Below are 19,437 nucleotides of genomic sequence, written 5' to 3'. Positions count from 1 at the left end.
GAAACAAAGTTGAACTAGCCTTTCAGCTTACTAAAAATACTTATAATAAAAAGTCCCTCTCATGGAATTCAAAAATAAAACATTACAACACTGTCATTAAACCAGAAGCACTGTATGCAGCTGAGACATTATCTATCACTAACCATGGCCCAATCGAAAGGCTAGAGATCAAAGAAAGAAAAATATTGAGAAAAATTTTAGGCCCCAAATTTCATAACGACAAACTAATTCATACCAAAAATGAAACACTCTACAAAACCACAGAAAAACTTTCGGATACAATGAGGAAAAGAAGAATTGAGTTTTATGGGCACATTCTCAGAATGAACCCAAATAGACTTACAAAAAGAATGTTTGACTACTTCAGGAATAAGAAATCCAAACCAAATTGGTTTATCCAAACAGAGAAAGACTTAAGAGAACTACACATCACAGAAAAAATGCTCACAGACAGGACCGCAAAAATGATAAGCAAAGACAGAAAAGAGGGATTCCAGCTCCAAAATAGGAAGAAAAGAACGATTGTCATCTCTGATGAGGAAAGAAAAGCAAGATCAGAAAGAATGAAGCAGTACTGGGCGAAAAGAAAGGCACAGAACACACAGAAGTGATTGATTCAACGTACCCCAAAGTTGGGTGAAACGAAGAAGAAGAAGAAGAAGAAGAAGAAAACATTTTTAAAGCTAAATCTAAGAAAGTTTGTGTATGGTTGTGTGTGTGTGTGTGTGTGTGTGTGTGTGTGTGTATTTCATTATTGCAAACCATTTTTGAAGCCAATCTAAGAAAACTGGTATTTGACTTCTAAAGAAATATATGTTACTGGGTGAAAGTTTTTATTGAAATATCACACCAAGAACTCAAAACCCAAAAAACAGGACTAACAAATACCTCAGACTCCAGCTACCAGAATCACATTTTAATCAGAAGTACATTCAGAAAAGACCATGCTTCTATGGCCTTAAATACGTAGTATGAAAAGTTTAGATGATGTAGCAATTGCCAAACAACATAAAAATTTGGTCAAAAAAAGAAAAATATCTGTGCAGACCATGCAGTCTGTGTGAGTGAAGCAGCAGGTTCTAACTAGTCTTTTACATTACCGTGTCAGTTCTTATGAAAATAACCTTTTATTACACTCTCACTCACAATGCTCCTGTGTATAGCTATTTGCTCTCTTGAATAATTTTAATCATCCTCAGACAGCCTCAAAAACAATGTACATGTTTAAATTAATATTGGTTTTTGAAAAAAGTAATAACTTATACCAGCTCTCCCATCTTTTCTCACATTTTATCAGCTTTGACCATCATCAATCAAAAATATCATCTATTTAGTTAATTGCCACCGAGATTTACTGGTTCTATATAAAGAAATAGGCACATTCTTGTTACATAACTGTGTCATGTATAAATGCAGACATTCAAGACATGTTGTGCACACACATCTCCTCAAATATGCTGCTGACATGTAGTGAAATGGATCACAGTTTTCTCCAACAATACGACCATCTTCCACATGCAGTAGTGTCATGTTGCTGCTTGTACCCCCCACACAATTCTCAGTACATCAAGTGAATGAAACATTTGAAACATTCAAGGAACTGACATGAAATCAACAGCAATCCATTGTATAACATTTAATCGAACAAAAATAAAACAGCAAAACAAACATTAGAAAATTACTAGCATTGATGTTAGTTAAGACACCCTTTATGGGTTTCTTTTAAGTTATATCTTCGTTTTTCTGCTTTGTTATCTGTTATAAATTGGATTACTACTGATATCATATGATCAAATCAACACAGCCATGTGCCAGAATGGTACTTTCCACATAGGAGTTAAACAGCATTAGAAATTTCTTGAAAACATATAAGCAATTACCAGGGTAAAAATCTTTGAAGTCATATTCACAGCATCACTGCTTTTACTCCATTGAAGCAGATTTATATTTTTGAAGTGACCTGTATAAATATTTAAATGGTTAAAGTAGGTCTGGCTTGTGGTTTCCATACTGGGGAAGGCTGCGATGTTTATCGATCAGAACTAACCTAAATCTTGGGTTATGCTACACACTGATCTGTCATGACAACCAAGATTTCAGGAGGGTGGCAATGAAGCAGGGACATCACACTCTAGCCAAAAGTTTACATCTTGTATCTTCTTTCCACTTCGTAATCAGATACTACATAACATCTCATTTTTCATCACCTTATCACAACAAATGGTGCTAGAAGACACTGTTGGAGTGCTACTTAATTCAGTGGAATGGTAGCAACTTTTATTTGACTCCAGTGTAGAGGATGCTGGTATCTGAAAGCTGCCATTGACTCACAGCACGTTTGCTATTGATATAAGCCTCACTTCCTGGTTCTAGAGTAGCCAACTTATTGCTTATAAAAGTAATGAAATTGTAATAGATTAACACACCACAGATATATCACAAAAGCTGATAGCAAGTCACTAGGACCAGGTACAGTCTCTTACAACATTTTTGTAAATAATATTAATGATCACCATGCACAATACCACACATCAACACTATATTCACAATCACTACTTATTGATACAGTGCACAATAGTCTCAAGCACCTAAGGTTGGCAACAAGTGTAAACATTATGAAGTGACACGAAGTCAGTCGGCTTCTACCAATCTCAGAGGGGTCAGCATAAAGCTTGCAACCAGTATGTTGCATGCTGAATGGAGTTTTTTTTCAGTTCTAAACCCCCAATAGATTTTTAATATGTTGTGTGTGTTGAGTCTGTGGTGTATATGAGTTGACCCAATGAAGTAGTGATATTTCTGTTTCATCACAGATTTTGGATTTATTTTGGAATGAATAAATAAATACTGAATCATGATCAAATCAATCAGTGACATAGAAAATAATTTTTGTTGGTCCATATTCTCTAGCAGTTCACGCAATGGTGAAAGAAAGTTCTTATACATACATAAAACACCTAATGTTACAGAACATACTTCTATTAAATTAATAAAAAAGTCCCATGATCTATTTGGACACAATCTGTGGCTCAATAATTCAGTAGTCTGTGACTATATCCACTACACTACCATGATCTTGTGAGCTCATGTGCCTTTTATTATGAGATACCCTAATCATCTATGTGCATTCAGCTGAATTTAATTGTAACAGGTCCTACCAAGAATAACATGTTTTTGATACATCTTCAATGTGCCATTGCCTTGAAGTGCCACACTTTTATAATATGCAGGTTATATCAAAACAGTGAAATTAAAAAGTTTCTTTAACCACCAACAGGATGCTTTTTGTCATTTTCTTACAATAAATTCCACCAATAATTATGTGTTTTCAAGAGAGCCTCACTGTGATAGTGTTTTGAAACAGCATTTATTCATAGAACGTAAGTTATAATAAAACTCATGTACAAAATCCACCAAATACAGCTTCAACAAAAGCTAGTATGGCATCTCCCAAGTTTTTCTTGTGACATAGGCATGATGTAGACATGAGACAGAATGGCTACACTGAAGCAACGGAGTCCTTGGTATGACCATAAGAGCTGTACTCTGTAGAAGCCACACCCGTAAACCTCCACTACATAGAGCTTAATTGACATTTCAAGTTCAAAAAAACATTAGTTCAAATCAAAGTTCCAAAAATGGTGACTGTCATTATGTAAACTTGTGTGAGATATATTTGAAATGTATCTAATAATTTAGACTTCTGTAATACATTATTGATAAATCTATTTTAATATATATTTCATGGGGGCTCCATCTCAGAGCCTTTAATTACAAGCCATGCATGGTGTGCAGTGTTTTACTTGTGATTTGTGAATGGTACCAGAGGAAAAGAGAATGCTCTTAAGAAGGACATTTAAGGTCTGAAAATAAGATAGAGCTGACAACATACCGTGCATTTTACTTAAGAGTGATAACTCTTTCTTAATATGTATGCAGAAAAATAATATAAGTAGCTTCTGTCCTCTGATAATAGTTTGAAAATCAAAACTGTTGAATGATAGCATGGCTTTACAGGTTTATTTGTACTAAAGGAGGAATTATTGCTCCCAGTAACAAAATATTTTGCAAGTGAAATAGATCATCATGCCAAGAAGATAACTGACAACAATTTCCCTGGTCAAGTTACACATCTGGGTGATGTCAGACACATAACTGAAGACTGCATAAGCAAAATTTTGGCAGATGGTCCTATTGATCTTCTAATTGGAGGGTCACCATGCAATGATTTGAGTTTAGTAAATCATTTACGAAAAGGACTGTACGGTAAGTTATTTATATTTAGTTATTTAATTGAGGAACTGTGTGCTACTTTTTATATATGAGTAAGTGCTTCAATAATCAAATATAAAATTCTACTGTTGTAGCACTAGATATGTAACTGTCACAGTTAATGCTGACATTTTGGAAAACCATATTTCATGAAATGTTTTATAATGCTTCCTGGTGTCCTTCCTGTAGTCTTGGCTAAACCTTCTTAAAATTTTACTGAGAAAATGTTAAGTCTTGTGCTGTTAAAACAAATCTTCTATCTGCTCTCTTCATCTGATAGAAATACCACTATCAAATAATTTTTACATGAAAGTTATCATTTTCTTTCATCATAGAAACTACTGGACAACTGAATAGTACTATATTTATTTTTTCTAATTTACAATTGCAACATTGAGCTATTTTTAAGGTAATACTTCTTTTCATCATTTGAGATAAATGCTCACGTTGTTAATACAGTTATTTTTCTTTGGCAGATATGCAGGGCTCTGGACACTTGTTTTTTCACTTCCAGAATATACTGCTAAAGATACGCCTTCTGCAACGCAATCATGTGTTGTTCTACTTCTATGAAAATGTTGCAAATCTTACAAAAGAGACCAAGAATGCAATTAGTGTGTAAGTTACATGCATGTGTGTTTTTAATTGCTTTCATTTGAAAAATTGGAGTTTTTTTATGGTCATTTTTATTTGTCCTTGGTTTATGTAATACAGTGGTACAATACACTATTTATTACAAAGCTGTACACAATCTGTTACACTTCACTAAAATAACTGAATCTTAAAGAAAATAAAACCTGTATCATAAATATACACTCCCGGAAATTGAAATAAGAACACCGTGAATTCATTGTCCCAGGAAGGGGAAACTTTATTGACACATTCCTGGGGTCAGATACATCACATGATCACACCGACAGAACCACAGGCACATAGACACAGGCAACAGAGCATGCACAATGTCGGCACTAGTACAGTGTAAATCCACCTTTCGCAGCAATGCAGGCTGCTATTCTCCCATGGAGACGATCGTAGAGATGCTGGATGTAGTCCTGTGGAACGGCTTGCCATGCCATTTCCACCTGGCACCTCAGTTGGACCAGCGTTCGTGCTGGACGTGCAGACCGCGTGAGACGACGCTTCATCCAGTCCCAAACATGCTCCATGGGGGACAGATCCGGAGATCTTGCTGGCCAGGGTAGTTGACTTACACCTTCTAGAGCACGTTGGGTGGCACGGGATACATGCGGACGTGCATTGTCCTGTTGGAACAGCAAGTTCCCTTGCCGGTCTAGGAATGGTAGAACGATGGGTTCGATGACGGTTTGGATGTACCGTGCACTATTCAGTGTCCCCTCGACGATCACCAGTGGTGTACGGCCAGTGTAGGAGATCGCTCCCCACAACATGATGCCGGGTGTTGGCCCTGTGTGCCTCGGTCGTATGCAGTCCTGATTGTGGCGCTCACCTGCACGGCGCCAAACATGCATACGACCATCATTGGCACCAAGGCAGAAGCGACTCTCATCGCTGAAGACGACACGTCTCCATTCGTCCCTCCATTCACGCCTGTCGCGACACCACTGGAGGCGGGCTGCACGATGTTGGGGCGTGAGCGGAAGACGGCCTAACGGTGTGCGGGACCGTAGCCCAGCTTCATGGAGACGGTTGCGAATGGTCCTCGCCGATACCCCAGGAGCAACAGTGTCCCTAATTTGCTGGGAAGTGGCGGTGCGTTCCCCTACGGCACTGCGTAGGATCCTACGGTCTTGGCGTGCATCCGTGCGTCGCTGCGGTCCGGTCCCAGGTCGACGGGCACGTGCACCTTCCGCCGACCACTGGCGACAACATCGATGTACTGTGGAGACCTCACGCCCCACGTGTTGAGCAATTCGGCGGTACGTCCACCCGGCCTCCCGCATGCCCACTATACGCCCTCGCTCAAAGTCCGTCAACTGCACATACGGTTCACGTCCATGCTGTCGCGGCATGCTACCAGTGTTAAAGACTGCGATGGAGCTCCGTATGCCACGGCAAACTGGCTGACACTGACGGCGGCGGTGCACAAATGCTGCGCAGCTAGCGCCATTCGACGGCCAACACCGCGGTTCCTGGTGTGTCCACTGTGCCGTGCGTGTGATCATTGCTTGTACAGCCCTCTCGCAGTGTCCGGAGCAAGTATGGTGGGTCTGACACACCGGTGTCAATGTGTTCTTTTTTCCATTTCCAGGAGTGTATTTAGTAACAGATATCTTGACCACAATTAATCACAATTATATTTTCTGTTACCTGTCTCATTTAAGAACTATGTTGTGGGCATATGGCCACATCCACTGTAAAATGGAAACAAAACAGTAGAAACAGTCTTCTGTAAATTCACAGTAGCATTTTTTCAAACCAAAGATGGCCGTACCATAGGTGCAACCACAACGGAGGGGTATCTGTTGAGAGGCCAGACAAACATGTGGTTCCTGAAGAGGGGCAGCAGCCTTTTCAGTAGTTGCAGGGGCAACAGTCCGGATGATTGACTGATCTAGCCTTGTAACATTAACCAAAATGGCCTTGCTGTGCTGGTACTGCGAACGGCTGAAAGCAGGGGGAAACTACAGCCGTAATTTTTCCCGAGGACATGCAGCTTTACTGTATGATTAAATGATGATGGTGTCCTCTGTTGTTGTTGTTGTTGTTGTTGTGGTCTTCAGTCCTGAGACTGGTTTGATGCAGCTCTCCATTCTACTCTATCCTGTGCAAGCTTCTTCATCTCCCAGTACCTACTGCAACCTACATCCTTCTGAATCTGCTTAGTGTATTCATCTCTTGGTCTCCCCCTACGATTTTTACCCTCCACGCTGCCCTCCAATACTAAATGCTGATGAAGGCTTTGGCAAAAAGCTAAGGTGTAAATGTCTTTTCATTGTCCCTATCTGCAACTCAGCGTGTAATCTTTACTGTGAGCACCAATCCATTTTTTCCTTACACTGTTAATTGATTTTGTACCATTTCTCTCTTTCCCCATGAACCATGGACCTTGCCGTTGGTGGGGAGGCTTGCGTGCCTCAGCGATCCAGATGGCCGTACCGTAGCTGCAACCACAACGGAGGGGTATCTGTTGAGAGGCCAGACAAACCTGTGGTTCCTGAAGAGGGGCAGCAGCCTTTTCAATAGTTGCAGGGGCAACAGTCTGGATGATTGACTGATCTGGCCTTGCAACACTAACCAAAACGGCCTTGCTGTGCTGGTACTGCGAACAGCTGAAAGCAAGGGGAAACTACAGCCGTAATTTTTCCCGAGGGCATGCAGCTTTACTGTATGGTTAAATGATGATGGCGTCCTCTTGGGTAAAATATTCCGGAGGTAAAATAGTGACCCATTCGGATCTCCGGGCGGGGAATACTCAGAACGACGTCGTTATCAGGAGAAAGAAAACTGGCGTTCTTTGAATCGGAGCGTGGAATGTCAGATCCCTTAATCGGGCAGGTAGGTTAGAAAATTTAAAAAGGGAAATGGATAGGTTAAAGTTAGATATACTGGGAATTAGTGAAGTTCGGTGGTAGGAGGAACAAGACTTTTGGTCAGGTGAATACAGGGTTATAAATACAAAATCAATTAGGGGTAATGCAGGAGTAGGTTTAATAATGAATAAAAAATTGGAGTGTGGGTAAGCTACTACCAACAGCATAGTGAACGCATTATTGTGGCCAAGATAGACAAGAAGCCCATGCCTGCTACAGTAGTACAAGTTTATATGCCAACTAGCTCTGCAGATGATGAAGAAATTGATGAAATGTATGATGAGATAAAAGAAATTATTCAGGTAGTCAAAGGAGACGAAAATTTAATAGTCATGGGTGACTGGAATTCAAGAGTAGGAAAAGGGAGAGAAGGAAACATAGTAGGTGAATATGGATTGGGGGAGAGAAATGAAAGAGGAAGCCGTCTGCTAGAATTTTGCACAGAGCATAACTTAATTATAGCTAAGACTTGGTTCAAGAATCATAAAAGAAGGTTGTATACGTGCAAGAATTCTGGAGATGCTATAAGGTATCAGATAGATTATATAATGGTAAGAGAGGGATTTAGGAACCAGGTTTTAAATTGTAAGACATTTCCAGGGGCAGATGTGGACTCTGACCACAATCTATTGGTTATGAACTGTAGATTAAAATTGAAGAAACTGCAAAAAGGTGGTAATTTAAGGAGATGGGACCTGGATAAACTGATTAAACCAGAGGTTGTACAGAGTTTCAGGGAGAGCATAAGGGAACAATTGACAGGAATGGGGGAAAGAAATACAGTAGAAGAAGAATGGGTAGCTCTGAGGGATGAAGTAGTGAAGGCAGCAGAGGATCAAGTAGGTAAAAAGACGAGGCCTAGTAGAAATCCTTGGGTAACAGAAGAAATATTGAATTTAACTGATGAAAGGAGAAAATATAAAAACACAGTAAATGAAGCAGGCAAAAGGGAATACAAACGTCTCAAAAATGAGATAAACAGGAAGTGCAAAATCGCTAAGCAGGGATGGCTAGAGGACAAGGATGTAGAGGCTTTTCTCACTAGGGGTAAGATAGATACTGCCTACAGGAAAATTAAAGAGACCTTTGGAGAAAAGAGAGCCACTTGTATGAATATCAAGAGCTCAGATGGAAACCCAGTTCTAAGCAAAGAAGGGAGAGCAGAAAGGTGGAAGGAGTATATAGAGGGTCTCTACAATGGCGATGTACGTGAGGACAATATTATGGGAATGGAAGAGGATGTAGAAGAAGATGAAATGGGAGATACGATACTGTGTGAAGAGTTTGACAGAGCACTGAAAGACCTGAGTCGAAACAGGGCCCCGGGAGTAGACAACATTCCATTAGAACTACTGACGGCCTTTGGAGAGCCAGTCCTGACAAAACTCTACCATCTGGTGAGCAAGATGTATGAGACAGGCGAAATACCCTCAGACTTCAAGAAGAATATAATAATTCAAATCCCAAAGAAAGCAGGTGGTGACAGATGTGAAAATTACCGAACTATCAGTTTAATAAGCCACGGCTGCAAAATACTAACATGTATTCTATACAGACGAATGGAAAAACTGGTAGAAGCCAACCTTGGCGAAGATCAGTTTGGATTCCGCAGAAATGTTGGATCACGTGAGGCAATACTGAGACCCTATGACTTATCTTAGAAGAAAGATTAAGGAAAGGCAAACCTACATTTCTAGCATTTGTAGACTTAGAGAAAGCTTTTGACAATGTTGACTGGAATACTCTCTTTCAAATTCTGAAGGTGGCAGGGGTAAACTACAGGGAGCGAAAGGCTATTTACAATTTGTATAGAAACCAGATGGCAGTTATAAGAGTCGAGGGACATGAAAGGGAAGTTGGCAGTTATAAGGGAGTGGTTGGGAAGGGAGTGAGACAGGGTTGTAGTCTGTCCTCGATGTTATTCAATCTGTATATTGAGCAAGCAGTGAAGGCAACAAAAGAAAAATTCGGAGTAGGTATTAAAGTCCGTGGAGAAGAAATAAAAACATTGAGGTTTGCCGATGACATTGTAATTCTGTCAGAGACAGCAAAGGACTTGGAAGAGCAGTTGAATGGAATGGACAGTGTCTTGAAAGGAGGATATAAGATGAACATCAACAAAAGTAAACAGAGGATAATGGAATGTAGTCAAATTAAGTCAGGTGATGCTGAGGGAATTAGATTAGGAAATGAGACACTTAAAGTAGTAAAGGAGTTTTGCTATTTGGGGAGCAAAATAACTGATGATGGTCAAAGTAGAGAGGATATAAAATGTAGACTGGCAATGGCAAGGAAAGCGTTTCTGAAGAAGAGAAATTTGTTAACATCGAGTATAGATTTAAGTGTCAGGAAGTCGTTTCTGAAAGTATTTGTATGTAGTGTGGCCATGTATGGAAGTGAAACATGGACGATAAATAGTTTAGACAAAAAGAGAATAGAAGCTTTCCAAATGTGGTGCTACAGAAGAATGCTGAAGATTAGATGGGTAGATTACATAACTAATGAGGAAGTATTGAATAGAATTGGGGAGAAGAGGAGTTTGTGGCACAACTTGACAAGAAGAAGGGATCGGTTGGTAGGACATGTTCTGAGGCATCAAGGGATCACAAATTTAGCATTGGAGGGCAGCGTGGAGGGTAAAAATCGTAGAGGGACACCAAGAGATGAATACACTAAGCAGATTGTAGCAGGATGTAGGTTGCAGTAAGTACTGGGAGATGAAGAAGCTTGCACAGGATAAAGTAGCATGGAGAGCTGCATCAAACCCCTCTCAGGACTGAAGACAACAACAATAACAACCGTTTCTCTATTTGTTGTCATATTTCTAAAACACATTCATACAATTCTCTTGTCATTTATAGCTAAATGGTTGTTGTGCATATTCTGTTGCTAGAGAAGCTTTTTGCTGGCATTATTGTTGTTGTTGTGGTCTTCCGTCCAAAGATTGGTTTGTGTAGCTCTCCATGCTACTCTATCTTGTGCAAGCCTCTTCATCTCTGAGGAACTACCACAACCTACACCCTTCTGAATCTGCTTACTGTGTTCATCTTTTGGTCTCACTCTATGTTTTGTACTAAATTGGTGATCCCTTGATGTCTCAGAATGTGTCCTACCAACTGATCCCTTCTTCTAGTCAGTTGGTGCCACAAATTCATTTTCTCCCTCATTCTGTTCAGTATCTCCTCAGTAGTTACATGAGATACCCATCTTAATCTTCAGCATTGTTCTTTTAATCTTACCCTCTTACACATCACTATTAAAATTCTGTCTTTGCACAAATTTTGAAAGCTTCGAGAGGCATAAGATATATAAAAGAAGAACTTGTTACTTATCTTGATTTTCTCTTCTTGTTGTTGGCTCTAATTCTTGTTGTGTCCAGGGGTACATTATTGAGGCTCTAATTATGATTTAATGTTCTGGGTTCCTGAAGATGAAATAACTGATGAAGATTTGCCTGTTGCTGTGAATATCTTTTTATTTTATCCAATTATAAATCATACTAACTTTACAATTTTCAGATCTATCACACCACAAATTACATTATTAGTGACAAAGTTAGATATGTAAGTGCATTTTCATCAGAGGCATGCCCATCACTAATAACTTTCTGCAGTACTAAGAAAGTTCCCAAGAGTTTATAAAGCAAAAGAGTCTACAGACTTTCTTGACACAAAAACAATTTTTACTAATTTATGTCATAATTATATAAATTAATCCAGAAATAAATTTAATAATTACTGCTAGTTTGTGCAATCAATAATGTGAATTTTAAGTACACCAGAAATTTCGCAACTTCAAATTTTCCAAAAGAAGAGTAATTTCAGCTGTACATACAGAGTGTAACAAATCAATTTCTTTTTATACATTTTAGCTTGAAACATAACACATTGTATATGAAGTTCATTCAGTTAGATAGCTGATATAAAATTCACCTATACAAGAGTTGATAGTATATATGGCGTGGGTTATTTCTGACAAAAAAAAAAAAAAAAAAAATTGTAGGTAATGTTAGAGGACGGCGACCCATTATATTCTGTAGCACCACATTTCAAAAGCTTCTATGTTCCTCTTTTCTCAACTGTTTATTGTCCATGTTTTGCTTCCATACAAGGCTACACTCCATACAAATACTTTCACAAAAGACTTCCGGACTCTTAAATCTACATATGATGTTAATCGAAATATCAGTTCAATAAGTTTAATGGAAAAACTGGTAGAAGCCGACCACGGGGAAGATCAGTTTGGATTCTGTAGAAATGTTGGAACACGTGAGACGATACTGACCCTACGACTTACCTTAGAAGAAAGATTAAGGAAAGGCAAACCTACGTTTCTAGCATTTGTAGACTTAGAGAAAGCTTTTGACAATGTTGACTGGAATACTCTCTTTCAAATTCTGAAGGTGGCAGGTGTAAACTACAGGGAGTGAAGGGCTATTTACAATTCGCACAGAAACCAGATGGCAGTTATAAGAGTTGAGGGACATAAAAGGGAAGCAGTGGTTGGGAAGGTAGTGAGGCAGGGTTGTAGCCTCTCCCCAATGCTATTCAATCTGTATATTGAGCAAGCAGTAAAGGAAACAAAAGGAAAGTTCGGAGTAGGCATTAAAATACATGGAGAAGAAATAAAAACTTTGAGGTTTGCCAATGACATTGTAATTCTGTCAGAGACAGCAAAGGACTTGCAAGAGCAGTTGAACAGAATGGACAGTGTCTTGAAAGGAGGATATAAGATGAACATCAACAAAAGCAAAACGAGGATAATGGAATGTAGTCGAATTAAGTCAGGTGATGCTGAGGGAATTAGATTAGGAAATGAGACACTTAAAGTAGTAAAGGAGTTTTGCTATTTGGGGAGCAAAATAACTGATGATGGTCGAAGTAGAGAGGATATAAAATGTAGACTGGCAATGGCAAGGAAAGCGTTTCTGAAGAAGAGAAATTTGTTAACATCAAGTATAGATTTAAGTGTCAGGAATCATTTCTGAAAGTATTTGTATGGAGTGTAGCCATGTATGGAAGTGAAACATGCATGATAAATAGTTTAGACAAGAAGAGAATAGAAGCTTTTGAAATGTGGCGCTACAGAAGAATGCTGAAGATTAGATGGGTAGATCACATAACTAATGAGGAGGTATTGAATAGAATTGGGGAGAAAAGGAGTTTGTGGCACAACTTGACAAGAAGAAGGGATCGGTTGGTAGGACATGTTCTGAGGCATCAACGGATCACCAATTTAGTACTGGAGGGCAGCGTGGAGAATAAAAATCATAGAAGGAGACCAAGAGATGAATACACTACAGCAGATTCAGAAGGATGTAGGCTACAGTAGGTACCGGGAGATGAAGAAGCTTGCACAGGATAGAGTAGCATGGATAGCTGCATCAAACCAGTCTCAGGACTAAAGACCACAACAACAAGAACAAACAACATTATGTTAACGAATTTCTCTTCTTTAGAAACGCTTTTCTTGCCATTGCCAGCCTACATTTTATATCCTTTTTACTTTGACCAACATCAGTTATTTTGCTGCACAAATTATTCTTTAATAAATAGGCAGTTTTCATTCACATATCATGTCCTGTAGGTACCTCGTCTAGCAGAACCTACAGTGTTGTTAAGTAACACAAGGTACCATTATATCATCAAGAGAAACCACAGTTATAAATTATATCTGTGGATTGCATTAAGACTGAACATTCTGTTCTTACATGAACAAATCATAACTTAAGTTCTTCAGTCCATTGGTAAACTTTGAAGTTCCACTTTGTACAGTTAATAAACAGTTTTTATCATTTCATGTGGTGTGTAGCAAAAAATGAATCTAAGGACTTACACGAATGTGTGCTACAGGTCTTAAGTTGGTAAAAAGCATTTGTTAATTATACAAAGTGAAACCTCAAAGTCCACAAATATGTTGTACTCATGGGGTGAAGAGGATAATAAAGTAACAGGAAAGTTGCCATTTTGAGAGAGCCGGTACTTCGATTCTATTAAACAGCTGCTGTATATATTTTACACCTGGCTTAATTTGTATTTATTGAAGAATAGCTGTTATCATAATTTGTTACAGTACAAATCTGTTTACCATTTTCAATTCTTCAGTCTAAATAAACAAATAATTTCTAGATGGAGTGGCTGATATGAAATGTTTTAAATTTACTTTTAAATTTGTAGAAATTCCACTTTTTTCCTTTATATCTGATGGTGTGTTTCCACCTGGTCATGTGGTTATGTAAATCTTACTTCAACTGAAACTTGTTTTTGTTACTGATATCAATAAAAAATAAGTAAAATTGCTGGGAAATAAATGTAAGAAGAGTGGTGCAAGATATTAAGTTTACAATTCATGCAGTTTTCTTACTGCTTACTTTTGCTTAACAATTACTTCATTTAGTTATGATTTAACTTCACATGTCCACAGAAGACCACTTTGTAAGATCTGGACATGCCGAGATTTGCTAACATCTATAAAACTGGAGATAAGCAAATCACTTTAATTAGAGACCCATTCATTTCTTCCAGTCTTATCAACACCTCTCAAATGAGCTCCTGTCAGAGCTAAACAAGAAAACTCACCTTTATGGTGTACTCTGTGACCTCAAGCCTTTGACTGTGTGACTCGCAAAATTCTACTTATTATTGCTTTGATGGCATTCTTCTTGCAAGGATGAAGTCTTCATTCATAAGAAAACATAGAGGGTCAGATCGACAGACTTTATCAAAGTCATGAATCAATTCCCATAATGGGGAATGGTAATACACTCCTGGAAATGGAAAAAAGAACACATTGACACCGGTGTGTCAGACCCACAATACTTGCTCCGGACACTGCGAGAGGGCTGTACAAGCAATGATCACACGCACGGCACAGCGAACACACCAGGAACCGCGGTGTTGGCCGTCGAATGGCGCTAGCTGCGCAGCATTTGTGCACCGCCGCCGTCAGTGTCAGCCAGTTTGCCGTGGCATACGGAGCTCCATCGCAGTCTTTAACACTGGTAGCATGCCGCGACAGCGTGGACGTGAACCGTATGTGCAGTTGACGGACTTTGAGCGAGGGCGTATAGTGGGCATGCGGGAGGCCGGGTGGACGTACCGCCGAATTGCTCAACACGTGGGGCGTGAGGTCTCCACAGTACATCGATGTTGTCGCCAGTGGTCGGCGGAAGGTGCACGTGCCCGTCGACCTGGGACCGGACCGCAGCGACGCACGGATGCACGCCAAGACCATAGGATCCTACGCAGTGCCGTAGGGGACCGCACCGCCACTTCCCAGCAAATTAGGGACACTGTTGCTCCTGGGGTATTGGCGAGGACCATTCGCAACCGTCTCCATGAAGCTGGGCTACGGTCCCGCACACCGTTAGGCCGTCTTCCGCTCACGCCCCAACATCGTGCAGCCCGCCTCCAGTGGTGTTGTGACAGGCGTGAATGGAGGGACGAATGGAGACGTGTCGTCTTCAGCGATGAGAGTCGCTTCTGCCTTGGTGCCAATGATGGTCGTATGCGTGTTTGGCGCTGTGCAGGTGAGCGCCACAATCAGGACTGCATACGACCGAGGCACACAGGGCCAACACCCGGCATCATGGTGTGGGGAGCGATCTCCTACACTGGCCGTACACCACTGGTGATCATCGAGGGGACACTGAATAGTGCACGGTACATCCAAACCGTCATCGAACCCATCGTTCTACCATTCCTAGACTGGCAAGGGAACTTGCTGTTCCAACAGGACAATGCACGTCCGCATGTATCCCGTGCCATCCAACGTGCTCTAGAAGGTGTAAGTCAACTACCCTGGCCAGCAAGATCTCCGGATCTGTCCCCCATTGAGCATGTTTGGGACTGGATGAAGCGTCGTCTCACGCAGTCTGCACGTCCAGCACGAACGCTGGTCCAACTGAGGCGCCAGGTGGAAATGGCATGGCAAGCCGTTCCACAGGACTACATCCAGCATCTCTACGATCGTCTCCATGGGAGAATAGCAGCCTGCATTGCTGCGAAAGGTGGATATACACTGTACTAGTGCCGACATTGTGCATGCTCTGTTGCCTGTGTCTATGTGCCTGTGGTTCTGTCAGTGTGATCATGTGATGTATCTGACCCCAGGAATGTGTCAATGAAGTTTCCCCTTCCTGGGACAATGAATTCACGGTGTTCTTATTTCAATTTCCAGGAGTGTATGTGAGGTCCACGAGGATTAGTATTGGACCAGTCTGCAAATTTTACTTTAAAGAATGGGTCAAAACTGTAAAATTTGTTTACTGCACAAGTATCCTACTCAAGGGTCACAACTCATTGTTACCAGGCCCTTCCTAGATTAGGTGAACAGGCGTGCATCTGGTTAACTGCGAGTAGTTGAAGTCTTAGTTTAATTTAGTTTGGCTGGGGTTCAACTGGATAACAAGTTACTGTAGAACAGAATCAATACATAGATAAACTAATAATAGAGCTCATTTCAGCATGTTTTGCCCTTGAATTATGTCTAGTTGTGTAGGGTTATTTTGCATATTTTCACTCCCTCTTGGCTTATGGAATTATCTTCTGGGACAGTACACCAAAAATAAATATAGTTTTTATTCAGCAGAAGTGAGCAGAAAGACTATTGTGTAAAGTAGTCAACCACCCCCATTCTTACGTACTGTCTCAATTATATTTAAATCTTAATGATTTTTTGTTGACTATGAAAACAAGTGAAAAACCGGTTTATTATCTGCTGTAGTACAAAATTTATTACCACATTTTCAATTTATTTCATTCTCCATTTGTAAGAGTAGTCACTATGGAATAAAAATCAGTTTTAGCTGACCTGTGATCTACACAATCACAATACAAGCAAAAGAAATACTTTTCATCTAAACTTTATCTATTTTCCTAAGGTTTATAACTCTATTAGGGGCTGTTTTTTCATCAGATTTGGCAATCTGTCGCAGCAGAAGTCCTGGAACAGTAACTGTAGGTTTTTACTATAAAGTAAAAACAAAATTTAATTAAGTATGTGTTTCATTTGATGTTTATTACTGTTTCAAAATAAAGGCGTTTTGACAAATCTGAAATAAATTGTAACCTACTTACAATACTGAAATAAATTATCACAACAAGCTATGTGCTTTCTGTTCAAAATCACACAAAATACTGACCTCCATTGCCAACATGGCTATAACTATTTATACTTTCTTAACAATCCCAAACAATCCTCAGCATTGTTAAAAATGAATATTTGATTAGTTAACAATTAAAATTTATACAAAAAAAATTGAAATACATATGTGATTGTATATTTACTCCGGAACAGCTAGTACACTACAATATTAGTACATGTCTGTTGTTTTATTCGAGAATAAATTCTCAAATAAGAACTTACAATAATATATTTACATTTTTTATTAATTACTAGAGGCTCCTTTCATAGGAATTGTTCCCTTCATTTACAGAGCTTCTACACGTTGAAGCGAAATAGGTTAAACAGTTATTTCCTCAGTTATTTTTTCTAGACGAGTTACATAATTTTTTTTACATGTGCGATCCTGGATTAGACTGGAAAATGTTCGTTTTAAGTGGGTCTTAATGGGCTGTTACGTTTCAGGCTCAGAATGGAGTTGTTTCATCTGCAGATTGTGTATTCAGCAAGTTGCCATCTAAAAAAATAAATAGTACACCTCACAAGCCACTCCCACAGACTATGTTAATATCTGTATTCAAGGATTGAAAAGCTCTGTCAACTACATGGCAAGTAGCAGTGTTCAAAGCAAAGCTGCTTGACAATTGATAATATTTTGTTAATAGGACTTTGTGTTTACAGATTTAGTAATATATTCTTCAAGAAAATACCAGTTAATCAAGTAAAGATTAAACTAACAGTCGGAGGTTAAAAACCAGCTATTGGATATAAATGAGAAAGCAACAGCTTTATTCAAAGTATGATAGCAGCTTTCTTTCAAATTTATTAGGTTAAATTTTGCTGACAGATGCACAAACAGAATTAAGCAGTATAGTGCTAGTTTCTGGTTAATCCAGTGTAGATATTATGCTTCTATGCATTGTATGTCTTTTATAGATCTACTTTGACTTATTCCATAGCCCTGAAAGTCCCCCATCTAGATGGGATCACAGAACACAGTGAATGAATGTATGAATGAATGTGGAGTGACATTCATGCAAAGCAGGCTAAAATTGTTGCCTTTTACTGAACTGAGCATCTTGAGGAATGTGTCTCTATTTTGACTTGATTGTATCCTGTTATTGAGTTGTAATGTTTTATTTAATGCTTACTTCCTGCAAATTACTTACAGCCCACCTCACCCATTATGTTCATTTTGTTGCATATGGTTTGGTTTGGGCCCTTAAACAGGGTGTAGGTATCATTAGGAAACATTGTGTTTGATAGGTTCATTATAGTCTTTCGAAGGTCATTTGTCCAACCCTCTGCTTTCTATGATGTAGGAAAAATACCATCCATGACATTTCAGGTAACTGTTTCATGTATTTTGACCCAGTATCATCCAAAAACTACAATAGGTGTTCTACTGATGTGTGACACACTAAATCAATTATAAATATGAAAGTAATAAACTGCCTACACACTAAAAATGTTTATTTTTGAAGTGTTACCCACTAAAATTGTACATACTAAACCAGTTGTATATAACTTTACATAACATACATCGAAGATGTAAAACATTCTCAGTTTTCTTACCGTGTCAGTTCGGGATAAAAGCTCGAGCTTTCGATGATAGCCTCCATTGTCATCATCAGGACGATTTAATATCAGTAGAGAGGAGAGGGAGGGTCTCTGTTTATTTCAGAGAGATGAAGATCTTGTTGTATTACCAGCTGACAAAGGAAATGCCACCATTGGTCTTAATATTACAAAAAATCATAGCAAATTGACATCACTATTGGAGGACAGTATGTACAAATGTCTTAAGTGGGACCCAATTTTGATGTGCAGCTGAAAAACTATAGAGTTACTGAAGGATTCCAGTCTACCAGATGATGTTATGAAAAATCTGAGTCAAAGCTCCTAGACCTCCCAGGTTGTATGGACTACCAAAGATCCACAAGGATAATGTTCCCTTGAGACCTATTGTCAGTGCAATTGGTTCTCCTACCTACAAGCTGGCCAAATACCTAACAAAGTTGATGACTCCAACAGTCAGCTGGTGTGAAAGTCACATCAAAAAGTCTCCAATGTTCAATGAGAAAATCAAACAGATTGGAGTTGGTCCAAATGACATTTTAGTCAGCCTGGATGTGGTATCATTGTTCACAAAAGTTCCTCTGCAGAACACTTTGAAAATGCTGGCTGATTTTTTTCCTCCTGAAACTACAAAGTTGTTCTGGCTACTGATGACGACCACCTCCTTCTTCTATGGTAATAAATGTTTTGAAATAACGTATCGTATGGTGATGGGATCTCTGTTGTCTCCATCATTGGCTAACTTTTTTTCTGGAGAATTTTGAGGAACATGAACTAAATTCAGCTACTCTCCATCCATCCTTATTTTAGCCTTATGTTGATGATACATTTATGGTCTGGCCACATGGCACAGAAACTCTTGAACAATTCATGGAACACATGAACAGCATACATCTGAACATCCAGTTCACTGTTGATATGGAGAAGAGAGGAAGGTTGCCATCCTTAGACG

At 39.3% G+C, this 19,437-nt stretch overlaps 1 protein-coding gene across 1 annotated transcript in view; it reads left to right on the top strand.

Moving 5' to 3' along the window:
- LOC126235269 (DNA (cytosine-5)-methyltransferase 3B-like) overlaps window positions 1-19,437 on the top strand; it is a 254,765-nt gene that overhangs the window by 155,064 nt on the left and 80,264 nt on the right. Inside the window, exons 12-13 of the mRNA XM_049944001.1 lie at window positions 4,018-4,266; window positions 4,749-4,890. Coding sequence (XP_049799958.1) covers window positions 4,018-4,266; window positions 4,749-4,890 — 391 coding nt within the window. The remainder of the gene's footprint in view (window positions 1-4,017; window positions 4,267-4,748; window positions 4,891-19,437) is intronic.

This window comes from Schistocerca nitens, chromosome 1, assembly GCF_023898315.1.
Source record: "Schistocerca nitens isolate TAMUIC-IGC-003100 chromosome 1, iqSchNite1.1, whole genome shotgun sequence".
Taxonomy (NCBI): domain Eukaryota; kingdom Metazoa; phylum Arthropoda; class Insecta; order Orthoptera; family Acrididae; genus Schistocerca; species Schistocerca nitens.
Note: the sequence above shows the minus strand (reverse complement) of the source record. Positions and strands in the feature narration are given on the sequence as shown.